This window comes from Myxine glutinosa, chromosome 2, assembly GCF_964187855.1.
Source record: "Myxine glutinosa chromosome 2, kmMyxGlut1.1, whole genome shotgun sequence".
Taxonomy (NCBI): domain Eukaryota; kingdom Metazoa; phylum Chordata; class Myxini; order Myxiniformes; family Myxinidae; genus Myxine; species Myxine glutinosa.
Window position 1 is genome coordinate 54548786 of NC_136262.1, and position 23427 is coordinate 54572212.

Below are 23427 nucleotides of genomic sequence, written 5' to 3' on the forward strand. Positions count from 1 at the left end.
TGTGGCAAGGAAGAATCGATTCAAATGGTGAAGATCCTGATGTGGATCTGCTAAAAAATTTTTTTATGGGATTCGTCACCATTGGGGTAGGGCTAAAAACAATATAAAGCATGATATTTAAAAAAATTATGGACAGATTCGGACAAAACTAAATGAACGAGTCGGTTTGGTGACGACAATTTTGGTCAGTTTGGTCAATGAGATTTTTGTACCGTTCCGAATCCAGATCCGGCACATGACTGGGATACAAAACGTAAACTGTTCAGTCTGGCGGAGGTACGTGCTTCTACCGAATGCCGTTCTAGTTTGTCATTGTGGTCATTTTGAAGATATAAGACATACACTTAAATGCTGTACCGATCGGTAAGGACCGCCTGGTCCCTTCCCAGTCTTCTACAATGCCCTGCTCTCAGCTATACAACATGAATGTCCATACAACATGTAACTAACCGACCGACCGACCGACCGACCGCACACACACACACACACACACACACACACACACACACACACACACACACACACACACACACACACACACACACACACACACACACACACACACACACACACACACACACACACACACACACACACACACACGTCATGAGAAAACGTGAACAAAAGGAAAATTATAACATCAATGTGCCGTGGTTGACATCCAGCAACAATAACCACGAGATCAGCATTTGTAAATGTAGACATTCCCTCGACATTCTGATTTATTCATGAAGCATACATCACAAGACAATGCACCACTGCAGACAGATCGTTGTTTAAGCAATGAGGACGGTAAAACATTTTCAATGTGCGGGTAGGGATTCTAAAGGCAACCATCTGCAACACCTTCCTCACCGGTCATCGCCCATCGTCAGAAGAACGAGCAAGCCCTCTGCACGATCATTTCCAATTCAATATCTCCCGTTACCATGGAACCCGCCAACTGGCACGTGACAGACATGCGAGCTCGGTGCGCAGTCCAATTTAACCCCCAACAAACCCAACGTTTCGTTAAATCAAAACACTCGTGATTGGAACATTGCTTGGTTATTTTAAATCTATGTTATTACAAATCGTCACATGATCATCGTGCAGATTGTAACAAAACCTATTTTGAGGAAGACGCTTTACAAGGACAAATAGGAATGACTATACTAACCATTTCAACAAAGTCGAGGCAATCTAGACAAATGCATCATTTGGCTTTCAATTCATGCATTTCATACAATTTTTGGGGCAGGTCAAGGGTCAGTTCAATCAAGCAATCAGTAGCAATTGGGAATGAAAATACATGATGCAACGCACATTGACAGGGGTGGGTGGATGATAACAGCGTTAACAAGCATTGATACAGGGAGGGGGAGATGTTTGACAAAGGGGATCTTTGATCAAGCATTATAGGGAAATAGCAGGGAGAAGGTGTGGTATCTACACAGTATATATACATAATATGTATCCCTGATTAATAAAAAGACATATTAAAATAAATATCTGTCAATGCCAATAAGCACTTTAAAACAGAATACTGAAAAGGTGGATGGCAATGGAGGGTTTAATTATGTACTGCTGATGGCGTGGTAAAGCACAGGTAGAAATGACATGTACAGGTGGAAATGACATGCATAGGTCGACGAGGAAGGTTAGGCAGAGTTCTTCTTTTTAACAATACGAAAGACCATATATAGGGTTGACAGCATTAATTTTTAAAGATAAAACATTTCTAAACTAGAACGGCACTCAGAGAGAGCTTTACCTCCGCCTGGTTTGGCCATATCACTCAATGGTGAAGAATGACTTAAAAAATTAAATAATTCTCATATCCAAACCCATATTCAGATCTTCACCACAATCGAATCGATTCTTCCTTGTCTCACACACACAATCGGTCCACCAAGTTTCGTCCAAATCCGTCCACAACTTTTTGAGATACCCTGCTATATATAATTTTTGGCCCCATCTCCCAATGGTGAAAAACCACTTAAAAAATTCTCGTAGCTGGATCCGAATCCGGATCTTCACCAAAATCTAATCATTTCGTCCTTGTGACATACGCTACCTCTCTGCCAAATTTCGTCCGAATCCGTCTACAACTTTTTGAGATATTTTGTTCACAAACAAACGGACAGAAAAACAGACAGGGGTGAAAACATAACCTCCATCCACCTATGGTGGCGGAGGTAATGATGACAGGGATGATATTCTCCAACAATCATGGGTGGGGGGTAAGGGGGAATTATACACAATTTTCGGCACTTCGCAAGCAAAAGTACTATAAAAAGCCTTCCCTTAAAATAGTCTGCAGATCAGATAGAGGTTGGGGTGAAGGGAGGGGAAGGGGGAGTTGTGAACCAAAACAAAATTGTTCAATATACGTAGAATGTGTCTGATTGGCTGGGAAAGGTACTGGAAGTAATTTCAAAAGATGGAGAACGTGACGGTCTAAACATGATGTACAAATTTCTCTCCCTGCGAGACCATACACGCACACACAACCACCTAACTTGATGAGGCAGCATGGCACAGATCGAGTCGCACCACAGCATTTGCTGCACGACCTGTTGGTAACAAGTGTCGCCTGCCACGAGAACACATCGTCTCTGCCATGCTCATCATCAGTCAAAAGGTTCGCAGTCAGGAATATTAAAATTAACCAAAGACGCACACCGTCCCTGTAACATGACGTTGACATCATGTGCATCTTACTATAATTCACCAAATGTCTGTCCGTCTGTTCGAAGGTACCGCAAAAACGGCTCAACCGATCGAAACGATATTTTGTGTGGGTAATCCTGGGATCTCCAGGAGTAAAATAGGCTATTTAGTTTTTCCAATTCCAGCTTTGGTCTCCAGTATTCTCAGGTTTGGACTCCCGCATAACATTCACGCTCGCATAACGTCCATTGTTCTCATTGTGACGATGTTGTTTTCCCGGGTGATGCACAAACGGCTGCACCGATCGCTGCACCTATCGAACTCGGTGACCTCGGACAAAGACCTTTTATTATTCCTTTAAAGCTTTTATTAAATTTAAATTTAAATTAAAAAAATTAAATATTCTTTTAAACCTTTTATTAATTTTTTTAAATTAAAGACCTTTTATTTTATTTTATTATTATATTATTCCATCGTGTTTCAAATCGTGATATCAACTGTACACTTTTCTTTAGGAAAAAAAATGGAATGATTTTGTACCAACATTACAATTTTAATTTATCACAATTTTATCACAAATTTATCACATCACAATTTAACCCTGGTGTTGGACTAGCGGCTAGGGTGCCGGCTTAGGATCCTAGGATCCTGGGTTCGAATCCCGGTCGATCGCTGAATTAACGCCAGGGGGGTTGACTCAGCCTGTCATCCTTCCGAGGTCAGCTAATTGAGTACCAGTTCACTGGTAATTCCCTGCTTGTCGTTAAAGGCAGCAAAAATGGTTGGCGTCAGGAAGGGCATCCGGCCGTAAAACATTGCTTCAAAAAGGGGCCCAACAAAAAAAGCAACAACAACCACGGTGCCCGAAAAGGCCAACCCCCGCTTTGCGGGGAAAAATGGCCTCTAAAGGTGGTTTTTTTTTTTTTTTTTAAATCACAATGAAACACAATCACAATTCACATATTCGTGAAATTCGAATCTTTTCGTCACAAACGGGTACTGGAGACAATGTGACAAACATCACAAACGGGTACAATATTGGAGAGGCCATTGCCAAAACGATTTGTTTTCTCTGGTACGTGTTTCTGGGCAGGTACTGTTTCAGATAAACCGGTAAAATGCCTACCAAACGGAAAGCCTCATTAACGAAAACGTCCAAGGAAGCTGTTGCAAGAAAGAAGGCTCGCCTAGACGAGGACTATCGGAGGCAGGAACAAGTACGTGACAGCTGCACACCAGTCTCGGAGGCAGTCCGAGGAATACAGATCTGCTGAACAAGATCGTAACACAGCTGCACACCAGTCTCGGAGGCAGTCCGAGGAATACAGATCTGCTGAACAAGATAGTGACAGCTGCACACCAGAGCGCGAGGAAAGTCCAGCTTAAAGTGGCTCTAACGCAAAAGAGGAGGATTGGAGCAGTGTTTGATGTCCAGCACTTTGAAAAACCTGACTATCCAGCAAAGCAGCAAGCTCATAAGCTGCCAAGTCTGTATGATACAGGATGTAAGTGCCCCTTCTGCAAGGCCCACTGCTGGAATGACGAACGACCTGGATTCTGCTGTGAGAAGGGCAAAATTGCAATCAATCTGCTCGAGACCTACCCTGAAGATTTCAAAGTTCTGTTCGACCGAAAGGAGTTTATTGAGAAGATACGCCAGTTCAACAATGCCTTTGCCATGGCATCGATCGGAATCAAGGAGCACTTCATGCCAGGATTCAACCCCATGGTGAAGCTTCAAGGTAAAGTCTACCATCGCATTGGACCACTCCAGCGAGGAAGTGATCAATCGCATCCAACGTTCGCTCAAATATGGTTCCATGACAGTGACAAACTGGAAAACCGACTGCGATTTAATGAACAACCGGTGTGTACCCTGGTTAAAATAGGTACACCGTATCTCTGCGTGTCGTAAGAGGCGACTAAGAGGGTTGGCGTCAGGAAGGGCATCCGGCCATAAAAACATTGCCTCAAAAAGAGAACCATGACAATTACAACTACATATGGGTAGGGTACAGCCCGAAGTGGAGATCGGGTTCTGAGGTTTGGGACATGGAATGTAGGGACAATGACAGGGAGATCAGGAGAAGTGGTGGAAGTATTGGTCAGAAGAAGAGTGGACATATGTTGTGTGCAAGAGACGAGATGGAAGGGAAGTGGTGTGAGAATGGTGAAGGGTAGGCAGGGACAGAAATACAAGTTTGTGTGGCAAGGGTGCATGGAGGGCGTGAATGGTGTTGGTGTCCTGTTTTCTGAGGAGTTTGTAGACAGTGTGGTGAGTGTGACTAGAGTGAGTGATAGGTTGATGATGGTGAAAATGATGATTGGAAAGCTCTTGGTGAACGTCATCTCGGGATATGCTCCGCAGGTTGGTCGGAGAGATGAAGAGAAGGACAAGTTCTGGTGTGCGATGGAGAAGCTGATGGAAAACGTGAAAGATGAGGAAGTTGTTGTGGTAGGAGGAGACCTAAATGGACATGTGGGAAGGAGTATGGACGGTTTTGAGGGAGTTCATGGGGGTTACGGATATGGTGTGAGAAATGGAGAAGGTGAAAGGATTTTGGAGTTTGCTGATCGAGATGATTTGTTGATTTGTAATACTCAGTTCCAAAAAGGGGATAATAAGCTTGTTACATACACGTCAGGTGGGTCGACGACAACCGTTGACTACCTGATGGTGCGTAGGCGAGATAGGGGGCACCTTCGGGACACAAAGGTGATCCCGGGGGAGGAGGCTGTTTCACAGCACCACTTGGTTGTCTGCGACATAAGGGTGAAAGGTGCGAGGAGAGCTCGGCGGGTGAAGTACCAACCGAGAATGAAGGTGTGGAGGTTGAAAGAGGTGACAGTAAGGGAGGCATTAAAAGAGAGGCTGAGTAGGGTCGAGGATGATGTGGATGAGCTTGAACGTGGTTGGATGTCAATGAAAGATAGTCTGTTGGGAGCCGTTGGTGAGGTACGTGGATGGACAAAAGGACCACCGAGGAATTCGGAAACATGGTGGTGGGATGATGAAGTTGGAAAGAGGATTGACGAGAAGAGGAAGAAGTTCAAGGAGTGGCAGAAGGCGAAGGGTACGGGAGCAGAAAAAGCAGAGCATGAAAGTTATAAGGCAGCCAAGAAGGCTGCAAAGAAAGAGGTAGCAAAGGCGCAGGACACATGTAGGAAAATGTTCGGAGAACGCTTGGATTTGGAAGAGGGTCAGAGAGCGGTATTCAGGATTGCAAAGCACATAGCGAAAGAGAGGTGTGATGTGATGGGGGTGAGTTGCTTGAAGGATGAAGTGGGACAAATCGTTGTGGACCCAGATGGAATTAAAGGAAGATGGAAAAGTTATATGGAAATGCTGTTGAATACAGAGAATGAATGGGATGGCAACATAGAGAGTAACCCAGTTTTAGGACCGGCAGAGAAGATAACTGAGAAGGAAGTTGAGGAAGCGATAAAAGCAATGAAGAGTAGAAAAGCGGGAGGGCCGACGGGAGTTGTGGGAGATATGTTGAAGGCAGCAGGAAGTTGGGGTGTGAAGAGAATGACAGAGATCTGTAATCTGGTGGTGAAAGAAGGCCGCATTCCAGTGGATTGGGAACCGAGTACCCTCGTCCCTCTATACAAGGGCAAAGGTGACCCTCTGGAGTGTGGCTCGTACCTTATTGGAGCATGGAATGAAGGTATTGGAAAGGGTGTTGGAGAGGAGGATAAGGAAGAAGGTGAAGATCGACGAAATGCAGTTTGGATTTATGCCAGGAAGAGGACCGACAGACGCGCTCTTTATTGTGAGGCAGTTGCAGGGGAAGTACATGGAGAAGAGGAAGAAGTTGTTTCTTGGGTTTGTTGATCTGGACAAAGCATTCGATAGGGTTCCACTCGAAGTATTGACATGGGCATTGAGGAAGTTAGAAGTGGAGGAATGGTTGATCAGAGTAGTGATGGCAATGTACAAAAGAGCGCGCACAGCTGGAGGGATGAAGGACAGGAACAGTGGTGAGTTTGAGGTGAAGGTGGGAGTCCATCAAGGGTCGGTACTAAGTCCACTACTATTTGTAGCTGTGATGGAGGTACTGGCTCAGAACATAAAGGAGGGTTTACCGTCGGAGTTGTTGTATGCAGATGATCTGGTGTTGATTGCGGAAAGTATGGATGGACTGAAGGAAAAGATGAACAAGTGGAAGGAATGTATGGAGACAAAAGGTCTGAAGGTGAATATAGGAAAGACGAAGGTGATGGCAAGTGGTAAAGCATGTGGTGAGGTGGAAAGAACTGGGAAGTGGCCATGTGCTGTGTTGCAGGAAGGGTGTCGGAGTGAACTCCATTCAATGTACAATGTGCGCTGAGTGCGTTCATCAAAAATGTAGTGGTCTGAGAGGGTCATTAACCAGTGTGGCAGCTGCATTCAAATGCAAGGTGTGCACAGAGGGAGCTGCAGATGGAGGAAATGTTGAGTTGGATCTTGGACACGGCCTGAAGCTGGAAGGTGTGAAAACATTTTGCTACCTCGGAGACATGCTGAATGGAGAAGGTGGATCAGACTCGGCAATGGTTGCAAGAGTGAGATGTGCATGGAAGAAGTTTCGGGAACTGAGTGGCGTGCTGATGAGGAGGGGAGTCATTGAAGCTGAAGGGAAAGGTGTATGCTGCATGTGTGAGAAGTGTTATGATTTATGGGAGCGAGACATGGGTAATGAATGTTGAGCAGCAACGAAGGCTGGAAAGGGTGGAAATGCGAATGGTTCTGTGGATGTGTGGAGTATCGTTGAGAGAGAGGAAGACAAATGATGAATTGCGAAAGATGATGGGAATAGAGCCTGTGATTGATGCTGTGAAGAGGAACAGGTTGAGATGGTTTGGTCATGTGTTGAGGAAGGATGAAAGTGACTGGTTGAGAAGAGTGATGGAAATGAATGTAGAAGGAAGTAGAGGACGGGGAAGACCGAGAAAGACTTGGCTGAAGATGGTGGAAGAAGAAATGCGGGCAAGGGGTTTAACAAGGAGAGATGCAGAAAATAGGACAAAATGGAGAAGATTGTCATGGGGACCGCAAGGCTAACCCCCGCTCAAGCAGGGAAAATGGCCTTAAAATGCATGTTGTTTGTTGTTGTTGAAGACTCTCCAAGACTGGCTGTGTCAGAACAATCCCTACATCCAGTCTCTGAAATCTGCCCTTGAGTTGATGTAAGCAGACAACAACATCACCATGGTTCTGGGTGCAAGAAAGGGGCCTTCAGGTGAGCATGCTCGACGTTACAACCTCCCGCAGGCAAGCGAGGTATCCATCATCATACCCGGCGAGCATGTGGACCATTTGAACGTCATCCTCTATAAGCGTGAAGGTAGACTTCAAACCATCACGGAGCTGCACCGGAGCTACGATACTCTTCACTATGTGCTGATGGTCCCGCATGGTGAAGAAGGATTCAAGATCGGCATCCCTCATGCAAAAGGCCGAGGCACTATATCCCCAAGTGAGTTCGCAAGGTTCCGCCTTCAGATCGGATATCAAAATTTCAATCAGGTCATGAGGTGTCGACGACTTACTCAGCAGTACGCATGTGATCAGTATGCCAAGGCTGAAGCGTCAAGACTTCGGTGGGCAAGGAACAACCAGAAGACGATCTGTGCAGACAAGTACCAAGGCCTGATGGATGCTATAGATCACCACAAAGAGATGCAGGCTGGAACAAAGATTATCCGACCACCATCCATCTATGGCTCTCCTCGATGGTACGCTGAAGCCTTTCAAGATGCTATGGTCATTGTCCGATCCCTTGGGAAACCTGATCTGTTTGTGACGTTTACCTGCAACCCACAGTGGCCAGAGATCAGAAATTCACTTTTCCCAGAAAAGCAGCCCTGTGACCGGCCTGACCTAACTGCACGCATCTTCAGTATCAAGCTTAAATCTCTCATGGCGGATCTGAAGAGCGGAATGCTTGGAGAAGTGGTGGGCTACTTCGGCATGAAGGAGGATCAGAAACGTGGACTCCCACACTGCCACATCCTGCTGATACTTGCTGATGAAGACAAGACACGTGAACCCAAGGATATTGATCGCATCGTGTCAGCCGAGATTCCTGATCCTCATATCAACCCAAAACTACATGATATAATCACACGCAACAACATCCATGGGCCGTGCGGTGCTCTAAACCAAAGTTCACCATGCATGTCTCCACAACGGGAATGCGAGAAAAACTTCCCAAAACGCTTTGTAGAGTATACCATGGTGATGGACTCTACGTACCCAATCTATCAGCGCCGTTCACCAGCCCAAGGTGGTCAGACACACAAGAAGAAGGTGCGAAGACAGGATGTTGACATCAACAACTAATGGATTGTGCCCTTCAACCCGCTGCTGTCGTTGAAATACAACGCCCACATAAACGTCGAGGTTGTGAACTCAGTATCCAGTGTCAAATACATATATAAATATGTGACCAAGGGCAGCGACCGTGTTACCATAAAGCTGGCCAATGGAGAAGAAAGAGATATCACCAATGACGAAGTACAGTGCTTTGTGGATGTGAGATACATCAGTGCCTCTGCAGCTCACTGGCGCCTATACGAGTTCCCTATCCAGCAGATGAAGCCTCCAGTGCAGAAGCTTCCAATCCACTTGGTAGATGAGCAACTCATCCTGTTCCAACCAGAAGATCTGCATGACATCGTCAACAATGGTCCACCGAAAACAAAGCTCACAGAATTCTTCAAGCTGAACCAGAATACTGAAGTGAAGATCACCTACCCTGATGTATTTAAGCACTTCAGGTGGGTGCAGAATACCTGGAATAAGCGGGCTCATGTGACAAAACTGAATCGCAGTGATGAGGATGCCAACAAAGCCTGCTCAGACATGATTGGAAGGATTCCAGTCATAAACCTGACTGCAAGGCAGAGCGAGCTTTTCTACATGCGGATGTTGCTTCACACGGTGGCCGGACCAAAGTCCTACAGAGACCTGAGAGCCTACAATGGAGTGGAGCATCCCACCTACCAAGCTGCCTGCATTGCCATGGGCCTCCTCGATGATGACTCCGAAATCGACCGAGCGGTGGAAGAAGCTGCCTCCATCAGATGTGGATCCGCACTGCGTGAGGTCTTCACTCACATCCTGATCTTCGTGCGACCTGTGAATCCGTTAGATTTCTGGAACCGCCACAAGGGGATACTGATGGAAGATCTCCTTCACAAGCACAACCTGCCGGAACCAACAGAAGCTGCAGTGCATATCACCCTGCTGCAGATTCAAATGATTGTTCAGCGACATGGGCTTGATCTGGAGAAAGACTTCCAGCTTCCTAAACCAAACAGGGCCCTTGCGGAGCAACTTGAGCAGGCGAGAATCATCGAAGAAGAGACCAACTACAATGTGCAAGAACTGGAAGGGTACGTCACTGAGAATCAGCCAAAGCTGAATGAGGAGCAGCAACTGTTCTATAAAGCAGTCATCGACTCAGTGAGGAATGAGAAGGGTCAGTTGTTCAGCTTGGATGCTCCTGGAGGTACTGGAAAAACCTTTCTCATTTGTATACTGCTGGCTCAAGTTCGCTCTGAGCAGAAAGTTGCGTTCGCCACAGCTATGAGTGGAATTGCAGCAACCCTTCTTCCAAATGGTCGTATGCTTCACTCTCGCTGCAAAGTACCACTATCAATCAAGGAGGACTCTGTGTGCAACATCACCAAGAGAGACAGTACAGGGCAATTGATCAAGCAATGTCATCTCTTGGTCATTGACGAAGTCTCCATGTGTGACAGGCGTATCATCGAAGCGTTGGACCGGACATTCCGTGATATCCGTGAGACAGATCGGTCTTTTGGAGGTAGCACCATCATCTTCTCTGGAGACTGGAGACAGATCCTGCCTGTCATCCGAAGAAGAGGCCGCGCTGACACGGTTGCTGCAACCTTGAAGCAGTCCCCCCTCTGGAGTCAAGTCCAGGTGCATCGGCTGACAAAGAACATGCAGGTGCATAACACGGGAAGTGGAGATGAAGAGTTTGCCAATGAACTTTTGCGAATTGGAGAGGGAAGGCTACCCATCGATGCAGAAATCGGCGAGTTTAAAGTTCAAGTCAAGGAGGACTACCTGACCCAAGGAGAAAACGTCAAGAGCCTCACTGACATCATATTCAGCAACCTGAGCACCTTGCATGCTGACAGGAACTGGCTTTGCAGCCGAACCATCCTCTGTCCTACGAATGAGGCGGTTGATGAAGTGAATGCGATCATATTGCGGCAATACCCTGGGAAGGAATCTGTCTACTTGAGCAGCGACAAGATAATGGAAGTAGAGAACAGACACCAATATCCAGTCGAATTCCTTAACTCGATATGTGCATCAGGAATGCCTCCTCACAAACTCTGCCTCAAGAAGGGAGCTCCAATCATGCTGCTGCGAAACTTTGACCCTAAAAATGGCCACTGCAATGGGAGTCGTTACATCGTGGTTCAACCCGATGCCGAATCTCATCGATGCGACACTAGCTACTGGGCCTCGTGCTGGAAACAAGATCTTCATACCGAGGATTCCAATCATTCCATCCGAAAACCTGTTCCCCTTCCAGATGCAGCGAAAACAAATCCCTGTCCGACTCTGCTTTGCAATGACCAGTAACAAGGCTCAAGGTCAGACATTAGAAAAGGTAGGCATCTACCTAAAGACAGATTTCTTCAGCCATGGACAGCTTTATGTCGCCATGAGTCACGTTGGCAGCCATGAGTCACGTTACCCTTCCTCCCGTCCATGGTACACTGAATCTTGTGGTGAGGCAGTTGCCCTGAAACAACTTGCCTTTGCCTCTTGGAAGGCTAATCCAACTGAAGGAAATCTCAGTTCCTTCCACCAAGCTCGGAACAAGTGTGTGTCTACCCTCAGGAGTGCCAGGAAGCACTATCTCTCCTCACTCAAGAATGAACTCTCAAACCTGTCTCCTTCCTCCAAATCCTGGTGGTATCTGGTCAAATCCGTTTCTGGTGTTTGTTCCCCCTCCATCCCCTCCCTTACCTCAAATGGCCACACAGTTGACATCGCACGTGACAAAGCTGAATGCCTCAACTCTGTGTTTGCCTCAAAATCCTTAGTCCCAAACCCATCTCTCTCTGTTCCCACCTTTCCCAGTCGAACCAAACTGCTCCTGGACTCTGTGACCTTCTCTCCTGACAAGGTGGAGGAGTTTTTGTCAAACCTCGACTCTGATTCTGCAACTGGACCAGATGGCATCAGCCCACGGGTCCTAAAATCCTGCTCTGCTGCTCTATCTCACCCTCTCTCTGTTCTTTTCACCCTATCTTTTGCTCAAGGTCATCTGCCAGCATCCTGGAAATCAGCAAACATTACCGCTTTACACAAAAAAGGTGCAAAAACAGATCCTTGCAACTACAGACCAATCAGCCTGCTCCCAATTATCAGCAAAGTCATGGAATCCATCATTGCTTCGGATATGAAATCTTTCCTCTTCTCCAATGGCTTGATCTCTGATCATCAATTTGGTTTCAGACCAGGTCACTCTACTCTGGACATGCTGCTTCTGCTGTCTCAACAATGGATGGAGGTCCTCAATGCCAAACAGGAAATCAGAGCTGTCTCCCTTGACATATCACGTGCCTTCGATACGGTCTGGCACCCAGCTCTGCTCACCAAACTCTCCTCCTATGGTATCCATGGAAACCTCCATGCATGGCTTGCGGACTTCCTCTCTGGTCGTAGTCAACGTGTGGCCCTGAATGGATTTCTCTCATCTCCCCTTCCCGTTCAGGCTGGAGTTCCCCAAGGCAGTGTGCTGGGCCCTGTGCTTTTTCTGGTCTTTATCAATGATCTCTCCGACTCTCTGGAAAATCCTCTGTATCTCTTTGCTGATGGCACTCTCTGCCGCTCCATTCCTCTTCCCTCAGATCGGCAGTCTGCAGCCTCCTCACTCTCTGAAGACCTGGACAAAATCACAGACTGGTCAAACATGTGGAACATGTCTTTCAATCCTGACAAATCTCACACTCTTACTTTGTCTCTCCGAAAAGATCGACTGGACAACCCTCCCATCTACTTTCTCAACAATCCTCTCCAAGAAGTTCTGTCGCTCAAGCTTTTGGGTCTCACCATCTGCCATGATCTTTCTTGGGAAAACCACATTTCCAAGCTGGCCTCCAAAGCCAGTCGCCGACTGGGCATCCTCTGTCGTGCGAAGTCCTTCCTAGGCACACCTGAGCTCCTCACCACATACAAGGCTTTCATCCGCAGCTCAATGGAATACTGTTCTCCCCTATGGGCTGGTGCTCCTGCCTCACACCTGGCTCGGCTTCACGCTGTTGAATCCAAAGCTTTCAGAATCATTGGAATCTCCCGCGATGAAGCTATCTCTGAGGGCCTTTCACTCACTCACCGCAGGCAGGTAGGTGGTCTTTCTGTCTTCTACCGACTCCTCTCCGGCCTTGCTCCCCCAGCTCTCTCTGTGCTCTGTCCCCCAAATTTTCCTGCAGGACACACAAGATCTGCCAGCAACCCTCTTCTGGTGAAACCACCAAAATCAAGACTCTCTATTCACCTTCACTCTTTCATTCCTCTTTTCTCCCGCCTCTGGAACAAACTCCCACACTCACTTCAATCACACTCCTCCCTCCAGGTCTTCAAAACAGCTGTTCACCACCATCTCTTATCTTCCCCCATCCAAAACCTTGATCTTTTCTACCCCCACTAATTCACCCCAGATCCACCTTGTTTGAAATTCCAACTTCTTTCCTGGAAGTCTTGGCAGTGTCCATATGTTTTATACCTCTCCCATCTCCCCCCCCCCCCTTCCCATGCCTCCCCCCCAAAGCCCTCTCCCTCCCACAGTTCTCTCGATGTCTCCATGTCTCTCGGTCCCTGCTCTCAAATGTTGTGTTTGTGTCCTTCCCCCTCTCTCCCCATCTTGTCTACCGCTCCCGATGTTATTTGTTTTGTGTGTCTGTTTGTCTTTCTGTGTGATTAATGTTCGCTCTTTCACGATCTTGTATACACAAAAAAAAAAAAAAAAAAAAAAAAAAGTGACAATATAAAAATGTTTGCCAAGAACTTCAAAGAGAGAAAAGGAACTTTTATCAGCAATGTCGTCTATCCTGAAGTTCTAAGCTTAAGAAGAGGTACAAAATCATTCAATTCTTTTCCCTAAAGAAAAGCGTACAGTTGATATCACGATTTGAAACACGTTGGAATAATATTTACCGATATGAACAGTGATGTGGCTTTTATTCAAATTCTAAAGATACTGTTTTGATTTTGATGATTTACGTGTGATATGATTTGACGGATGTTTATATGAATCGCTTAAAATAAAAACTTTCTGCCTTCAATTTCTGATATTTTGCCTTTTCATTTCGGCTTCCCAATTGAAGCCCCGCCCGTAGGGCGGGTACCGTTGCTCGTAAAATATAACATCACCTCCAAATTAGGAGGCATCCGTGTGCTACTCAAGTCTTTGCAGACTGAGATTACAACTCTATGGTTACAAATAGACGAAGGCAGAGATGTCGATCTAGATTTCGCCGTTATTATGGACTCATCAGGAGAACATACTGCTGATCGTTTATTTGTGATGATACTAAGCCCAAAATAAACACAGATCGAACCATGTAACTTGACGAGGCAGCAAGGCACAGATAGAGTCTCATCACAGCAGTTTCTGCACGACCTGTTAGCAACAAGTGTCGCCTGAGTACCATATGGATGCCTCCTAGTTTGGTGGTGATGTGTTGGCATAATTTATGCACATGACGCCAGCGTCATGCCATAGGGTTATTGTGCCTTTTTGGTCAACATATACCATATATATGTGTATACTACTGTGTTCAAAAAGTATCCGACCTTTATTTTTCGTGCGTAAAAAAAAAGAAGCTAGGGAGGCGTTGATTGGTGCACGTATGTAGGCGATCCTAATGCACACGCGTGAATTTTTTCCCACCTGCAGAAGCTGTCATTCGACGGCAGACCGCCGATGAGTGAGGACATGTAAGTGAGCGCCGTCGGATTTTCGTTTTTGACAAAATGACGGAAAAACTTGAACAACGCTACTGCATCAAATTTTGTGTAAAGCTTGGCGATTTCCAAGTGGAAACGATCCGCAAGATTCAACACCGTTCATTCCATTATGAAGGAGGATTTGGGCTTCAGGAGAATCTCAGCGAAGTTCGTACCAAAGCTGCTAACGATTGAGCAGAAGCAACTCCATTTGGAGATCGCACAGGACATGCTGGAGACTGTGAACAGCGATCCCAGCTTCCTCAACACAGTGATCACTGGCGATGAGTCCTGGGTTTATGGGTACGACCCAGAAACCAAGTTGCAGTCATCACAATGGAAGCATCCAACATCCCCGAGGCCAAAAAACACAAAATTTGATGCAGTAGCGTTGTTCAAGTTTTTCTGTCATTTTGTCAAAAACGAAAATCCGACGGCGCTCACTTACATGTCCTCACTCATTGGCGGTCTGCCGTCGAATGACAGCTTCTACAGGTGGGAAAAAATTCACGCGTGTGCATTAGGATCGCCTACATACGTGCACCAATCAACGCCTCCCTAGCTTCTTTTTTTTACGCACGAAAAATAAAGGTCGGATACTTTTTGAACACACTACGTATATATATATATATATATATATATATATATATATATATATATATATATATATATATATATATATATATATAGTTACGGTTTCGCGCAACCCCCGTTCCCTTACCAAGGGGAGATTAAGCCCCTTGTTATTTTTGGGTCGTTGCAACCGCGAGACTTGCGTCGCCACTTCCGGTCGGACGCAGGACAGGGTTTCAGGACAGTTCTCGCACGTACCTAAGTACCTACGCCGCCACGGAAGCGGGGATCAAGCCTCTCACGAACCACGCGTAATTTGAGTACGTCCGAGCGGATGGCGTACCACGTGGTCCGTGCAGTTATCTTATTATTGGAACCCGATTAGAGCGATATTATTCGTACCACGCTTAGTCAATGGATGGAAAGGACGGGAACGATGAAATAGAAGGAAGAACACAGGTTTATTTACAGCTATACAAGTCATAGATACACAGAGCAGGCACTTATACAGTCTTAGCTTATTCCCCAGACACGGGCCCGTTCACACTCACAGGGGGAATGAAAGACGGATGGTTCATGCGTTGAACGCACCGGCTCCGTTGTTCAGGAACAGCTCGCCCGGCGTGGCCCTCTGCCGGTCACAGCACGTCCCTCGACGAAGGCAGGCAGGCAGGCGGGAGGGATCCTTGCGGCACGTATCTCGAACAAAGGCAGGCTGGCGAATATGCGTCTCTCGCCCGGCTCGGCGGTTCCTCACAGCGCGATTAATCAACGGCGCACTTTCACTCGCGTAACTCAATAGAGAATCTGCCTCAAGCTCAACCGAGCGTTCAACTTGTTCAAGCGCCTCTCCCCTCAAAACTGATAACTCAAGCTCATCACTCAGTGCATGTCCTTCTCGCATGGGCTTGCCTCATAACTGAGGTGGGGGCTTTGTGCAAAAGGGTTATATTGCCACGCCCTTAGCCCGCATCAAATGTTCCAAACCACGCCTTTTGACGCAGTGCTAAGCCACTCCCTTCAAGCCCTGATTGGCGGCTCGTGCTTACCGGTCACTCCCACTGTCCCTGTTCCGCCTTCCTTCGGCTTGCCTCGACGTCAGGCCGGCCTCGTGGTAATTTGCGCCAAAACTCAAAGCATTGAGGCGGCATAAAGCATTGGAAGGACCTAACTCTCATTATTCTACTCAACGCAAAACTAACACAGGAAAAGGACTATGCTTACATTTACTAAGAAATAACTGAACAATCGCGAGGCTACGTGTTGTAGTGTGACTAAACTATGAGGGGGAAATTAACCTTTATTGCAAAAACACAGAACCGCAACAATATATACACACATACACACATTCAGTTTTTTTTCGTATAGATATATTTATTACCTAACTGCCCTTTCTCGAATGTCTTTTCTCCAGTCATTATAAAATAATCTTATCAATGGCGAAGTTCACCTACTCGACCTTTGATCTCGATTTTCGATTCAGTCACCAATCTTTGTCCCCCACCCACTCCCCCGCTTCAGTAGTTAACATAGTCTTATCGGTTTTAGTTGGTAAAAATCCGTTCTTTAATCTGTCCACCGATGCAGACTGACCATCTTTCATGAAGACTAGTATTCCATGGTATCACTAAACTAGAAACACATTCAAAATGTAAAAACTAAATTAAAAATGTTTGTTTCCATTGTCATTCCTTTGCCACCAGTGAGCGATATTGACCTTTGTAAAGTCGAATAAAATGCATGTGTAGTCGTGTACTCACTTTGTTTTCTGTCGTGCAGACATTGCTTGCCTGCAGAAAGAAGGTGAAGGTCCTGATTATATCAATAATCAAAAAACTCACAATCACATCATTTTATTATGCCAATACGACACTAAATTACACAAAATACTAAAACACAACTGCTTATCAAAAATAAAAAAATGTAAAAAAATTACTGAAGCTACAATTGTTCTTCAGAAGGTACTTTCATTAAGCCTTGTAAAACTTTTATCGAACTTGGAAAAAAAATCCCCATCAACACCCAATATCAAAAGGAGGCACAAAGCGCACCTCCCTTTATATACCGTAAGGGATCGTTTCTCTGTATGCAGCTTTAACATGGGGACTGAAAATACGTTTCTCGGCTCCTACTGGATGAAATCGACTGCAAATTTCAGAAGTAAATGCTTTGTACATCGAGGTAATATGTTCCAAATTTCAGCAACGTCTGTTTCCACATTCTTGAGTTTTATTTTAAAAACCCTCGAAATCACGTTGGTGTCTGTCTGTCCGCCCGCCCAAAATGTGTTGGCGCTCATATGTCAAGGGCTATTCATTGAAACTAGCTGAAACTTGGAATATACATCGGCAAATACGTCTGGTTAATGGCTTTCGAAACAAGTTCCCTAACCTAAGTGCTATAGTTTTTTCTTTAAAATTAAATATATATGGATATATATGCATAAATAAATATATAAAAATATATACACACTTTATAACTCTTCAAAATATTATTACCCAAACCTAATGTGCTGGATTAATGGCTTAATTGAAAAGGCATCAAACTGCCAAAATGGGGATTGTGAGTTCAAATCCTGTCTGGATTGAATACTTTTTTTACCCCTTACCTTTTCAAGTCTTTTATATCGTCTTCAATAAAGTCTTGTACTATTAACAAATGCCTTTAGTTCGTATTTAAAATGTATCTTGGGAAAAATGCCAGGGGCATAGAAAAGGCCCCTTTACATGGTATGGGCCATGTGGCAAATTATAGAAAAGAAGGGACATTCAAAAAAATATCGTGTGCATGCTGGACTACCCTTGTGTTCTTAGGAGGAACCAAGTAATGCTCTAGAAAAGTCCATATAAAGGGGTGCCAATTTGATTCATACAGCTGCATGAAGAAGTAAATGTATTTTATTTGCCGGATGTAGAACGCCCCTTTATGATACATAAAGGGATTTTACCCAAGAACCGGATGTAGAACCATACATAAAGGGGCCTTTTCTATGCCCTTGGCTTTTTACCCAGGAATGCCTATTTAATTTATGTATGCACACCATATGCTATATAAAATGTCTCAATACAGTGTCTGTTAACAATGCTGGAAAATCTCTTGCAGAAATACAATGTTGCTTAAATGAGTAATTACCACACACACGTGAAGCAAAAAGCAGGGTTAAGCAATTTGTTCGCTTCTGTCTGTCTACAAATGTGAGTTTATGACCAAGGAACAACTCAATTTCAATTGAATGCTATATTTTGGACATGAAAAAACGGAAAACGAACCTGTAGTTTAGCAGTAAATGTGTATTGTGTTGCAAAGCTGCTCCAAATTCATCCCGATTGCACAAGCGCAGAGGGGAGCGGGATTTGGAAGAAATTGTGCGTTTTTTGTTACTATCTGGCAGTCAATCAAAATTGAAAATCATTCCAAGCAGGAAACTTACTGTTTTTAAGGATGTCATAACGGACACAAACAGGCATGCATAACGAATGCAACCTGTTAAATAAGGTGGTGTATAAGATGCTGCATTGACGGCGGTAAACTTACCGAAAAAAAACATGTACGACCTTTAAAATCTTTATTTTATTTCAAACGAATTCTACATTGAACACAGTACAACTCAAATTGCCTTATTGGCACTTTCAAAACTTTCGTTTAGCAGTACTTCGACAAAATATTACAGCATTCTAAGTCATCACAACCAATCAAATTTGCCATTCGTAGACCCCGCCTTTGTCTTTGTTTCTCAAGACAGTGTGGGGTACGGTGTTCTATGAACTCTATTTATCAAATGCAATGTAACTCTTCAAGTGAAGTCATAAAAAGAACAATAAAATCGTTGACAATGTAAATAAAGAAACACCATCAATCACCTTGGACGTTTCAACGTCTATGTTTTGCCAATGAGGAATACTCATCTTGGTAAAGATTAGTGATGGAGAGTTCCATGTTTACCTACGCCACCAAAGGTGGATGGAGGTTATGTTTTCACCCATGTCTGTTTGTCCGTTTGTGAACAAAATATCTCAAAAAGTTGTGGATGGATTCGGACGAAATTTGGCAGAGATGTAGCGTATGTCAAGGACGAAATGATTAGATTTTGGTGAAGATCCTGATCCGGCTACTAGAATTTAAGTGATTCTTCACCATTGGGAGATGGGGTCAAAAACGATACATAGCAGGATATCTCAAAAAGTGGTGGACGGATTTGGACGAAATTTGGCAGAGATGTAGCATATGTCAAGGACGAAATGATTAGATTTTGGTGAAGATCCGGATTCGGATCCAGCTACTAGAATTTAAATGATTCTTCACCATTGGGAGATAGGGCCAAAAACGATACATAACAAAATATCTCAAAAGGTTGTGGACGGATTCGGACGAAATTTGGCAGAGATGTAGCGTATGTCAAGGACAAATAGATTCGATTTTGGTGAAGGTCTGAATTTGGATTGGATATAAAAATTATTTATTTTTTAAGTGATTCTTCACCATTGGGAGATAGGGCCAAAAACTATACATTGTGGGATATCTCAAAAAGTTATGGATGGATTTGGACGAAACTTGTTGGACAGGTTGTATGTGACAAGGAAGAAACGATTCAATTTTGGTGGAGATCTGGATACGGATCAAGCAAGTAGAATTTTTAAGTGCTTCTTCACCATTGAGTGATTTGGCCAACTGGGTGGAGGTATGCTCTCTACTGAGTCCCGTTCTTGTTTGCTACTGTGTCTTTACTCGGAAAAAAATCAATAAAACTATTGCACATTATCCACCTATTAAAGATATCATCAGAATCATCTCCTTGTAGCATTTCCTGACTTTTATTGAATGTTCGGATGCCTTACATGAACCAATGCTCTTCAAAATGATTTCGTAGAAAAATGAAACTCAGAATTTTTCTTCTTTATCAAAGGACATATCACTCCACATTTCAGCCAATTCACCGGTGGTAAACATGGTGTTCATATTTGGTTTGATAATAGACATCAGCCTTGTACAGAAGACTGTAGTTTTATTTTTTGTATACAAAGTCGAGGCTCATGTAAGAGCAACACATAAAACACAAAGATATAAACAGAAAACACATAAAACATACAATAAAGGGAGCGGGAGACAAGAGGGGGAGAGAGAGGGAAGCACAACAGTCATCAGCCAGAAACAGTCCAGAGAGTCAGAGAGATCTTTGATGAAGACCAGAACAAGAACAGGGCCCAGAACACTGCCTTGAGGAACTCCAGCCTGGACAGAAAGAGGAGATGAGAGAATTATATTTAGAGCCACACGTTGACTACGACAGGAGAGGATATCCGCGAGCCATGAGTAGTGATTTCCATGGATACCAGAAGAGGAGAGTTTGGTGAGCAGGGCGGGGTGCCAGACTATATCGACGGCACAAAATGTGTCAAGGGAGACAGCCCTGATTTCCTGTTTGGCGTTGAGGACCCTCCATCCATTGTTGAGACAGCAGAAGCAGCATGTCCAGAGTAGAATGACCTAGTATAAAACCAAATTGATGATCCGAGATCAAGCCATTGGAGAAGCGGTAGGATTTGTTGTCAGAAGCGATGAGGTCAGAAGCCATGACCTTGCTGATTATTGGGAGCAGGCTGTTACGTGCTCCTCCCCGACCCCCTGGTCACGGTGTACCTCCAAGCTCCGAGAGGAGTCACGGCAGAAAAATGTGTTATTCTGTATGTCAAAGATCAATGGAGAAGCCACCCCAATTGTTACTCAAAAACAAATATTGTATTAAGATCACACAAGAATAACAGAACAACAATAATAGTATTCAAAAGTACAATCAATATGTCCTATGATCATGATGGTACCATCAGTTTTGTAATATATAACTCACTGTGCTCTAAGTGAGTGAAACAAGAACATCCCCAATGTCTCTTATTCCCGGCTTCAAGCCAACGTTGATTCGCTCCAGCGATCGCCAGAACGATGGCCAATCAAGACCAGAATCCCGTGCGGATGGCAAGTACAGTCACCCAGCCGAAGCTACACAAAGGCGCCCTCAAGGCGACTGGGAAATCCAAAGGCGCCCTCCAGGCGACGGGGAAGTCACACCCTCGGGTAGGGATGTATTAATCTTCAAAAAGCCACCACACATACACACGCCAGATCCACGGCTGAATGCGGTGAAAATGGTCGAAGTGAGATGAAACCGTGAGCTTAGCGCAAGTCCGGCGCGAGTCAAAATGGCCGACAGCCCGGTCTCGTGGCGCACCGGCACGATGATGATTCTCTCCTGAATGGATTGCAAAACCTGACACGCAGGTTAATCTGTCACAGTGATAACCACTCTGTTGCAGGAATCCCTTTCCTGGGAAACCCGAAAGTTCGCTAGTGACTGTTGTTCGCCAACGTTCGCTCCAGACCGCAAATAGTTCGGCTCCTTCTTGTCCGACTCCCTCGCTCCGCCCTCTTTTCCTCTTCTTCCTCTTCGTCGTCCGGTTCCCGATCCGGTTTCCTGTTTCTTTTAACATTAACTTTTTTACCTTTTGAAAACAGTTCATGAACAATAAACCTTTTAAAACAATAATAGTACATGGAATCAGAAATATTCACAGTGGATGAAAACCACCACAACGGAAGTGACGAATCCGTAACACAGACCGATTGGTCTGTAGTTGCAAGGATCTGTTTTTGCACCCGTTTTGTGTAAAGCGGTAATGTTGGCTGATTTCCAAGCAGATGGCAGATGACCTTGAGCAAAAGAGAGAGTGAAGAGAACAGAGAGAGGGCGAGATAGAGCGGCAGAGCAGGGTTTTAGGTCCCGTGGGCTGATGCCGCCTGGTCCAGTTGCAGAATCGGAGTCGAGATTTGACAGAAACTTCTCCACCTTGTCAGTAGAGAAGGACACAGAGTCCAGGAGCAGCTGCATATGGATGGGTAAGGTGGGTACAGAGAGCGATGGGTTTGGGACACAAGATTTTGAGGCAAATACAGAGTTGGGGCATTCAGCTTTGTCACGTGCAGTGTCAGCTGTGTAGCCGTTTGAGGTAAGAGAGGGGATGGATGCAGAACAAACACCAGAAACAGATTTGACGAGTTGAGACAAATAGTAGGAAGTGGCATCATCGGAGCTTCTATGAGAAACGAGCAAAATGCTTGTTTGCTTTTTGCCATTTTTATCTCCAGTCTGTGCAGTCATTTCTCCAAGTATCCCCTCCACACCTTTCATACACTCTTTTAAGATGAAAGAACCATTTTCCAGCTAATGAACCACACCAATCCTACCAATCTTTTTCTGCTCTCAATTAACGAGTGGTTCTCTTGGTTAGCCCATGACTCTCTCACTATAGTATCTGCATTTCCTTTGTTTGCATTGATCCCCTCACTCTCAGGTCACAATAGTCCCAACTTCCACCATATACCATTTCAGCTTTTGAGTGGAACCACAAAACTAGATATCATAACGCAATGTATTGAGTTTGGATACATTTGAATACATGTTATTATACTGCAATGATGAAGGGGAAAAACAACAACAACAACAACAACAACAACAACCAGGGTGGGAAAAGATAGAAGATGGCCGGTTAAAGAGATATCACAAGCTATGGTGGTGATCTGTAATCATGATATTTTCAGTGTCTCTTGATGACAATGATGCGACATTGGCGACGAGGATTAAAGGAGACAGTGTGCACTGTCAAGATGGAATTTTGAGATACCGATTTGTCTGCTATGCGAGGCATAAAGTCGTTCGATACGACGGGTGATGTTAGCGTTGCGAGTGTGCGATGGCAGGCTTAGCTCAAAGAGTTTTAATTGTTGACAATAGAGCAGAGGCCTATTTTTGGGATGACGCATCACCAGACCAATGGGCACAGCAGAGGGCACTATTATTGTGCCATGCTGGTGAAGTAGTGAGAGAGACCTTCAAGACACTGGATTATGAAAAAGCAGGGAGCACCAAATGATCACCACATTGTGAAGACTAATGTAACGTTTCAGCAGCATGTTTTCTGTCAGATGATACAGACTGATGGGGAGACTGCTGCACAGTTTGTGACGAGTTGCTCGGCAAGTTGGAACACCATTTGGATGGCGGAGTAAAGTTGAAGCAAAGATCTAAAAGCTTATTGAACAGGAAATAATTGAGCCGGTGGAGGGAGAGACACTCTGGGTGAGTCTGGTTGTGGTGATCCTGAAACCAAATGGAGATATTAGACTGTGCGTCGATATACAGGTGAACAAAGCAGTGGTTCGGGAGA

The 23427-nt window shown here is 44.9% G+C and overlaps 1 protein-coding gene across 5 annotated transcripts in view; it reads right to left on the minus strand.

The window, feature by feature from the left end:
• KIDINS220 (kinase D interacting substrate 220) overlaps nucleotides 1–23427 on the minus strand; it is a 186845-nt gene that overhangs the window by 154089 nt on the left and 9329 nt on the right. For 3 of the 5 annotated variants that reach the window (XM_068108197.2, XM_068108196.2, XM_068108192.2), the window contains exon 2: nucleotides 16972–17001. The exons of 1 other annotated variant lie outside the window; for it this stretch is intronic. In XM_068108197.2, the coding sequence (XP_067964298.2) occupies nucleotides 16972–16994 (23 nt within the window). In that variant the 5' untranslated portion in view covers nucleotides 16995–17001. Of the gene's footprint in view, nucleotides 1–16971; nucleotides 17002–18480; nucleotides 18518–23427 lie in introns of all 5 variants that reach the window. One more of the 5 variants, XM_068108193.2, reaches the window with a different exon arrangement.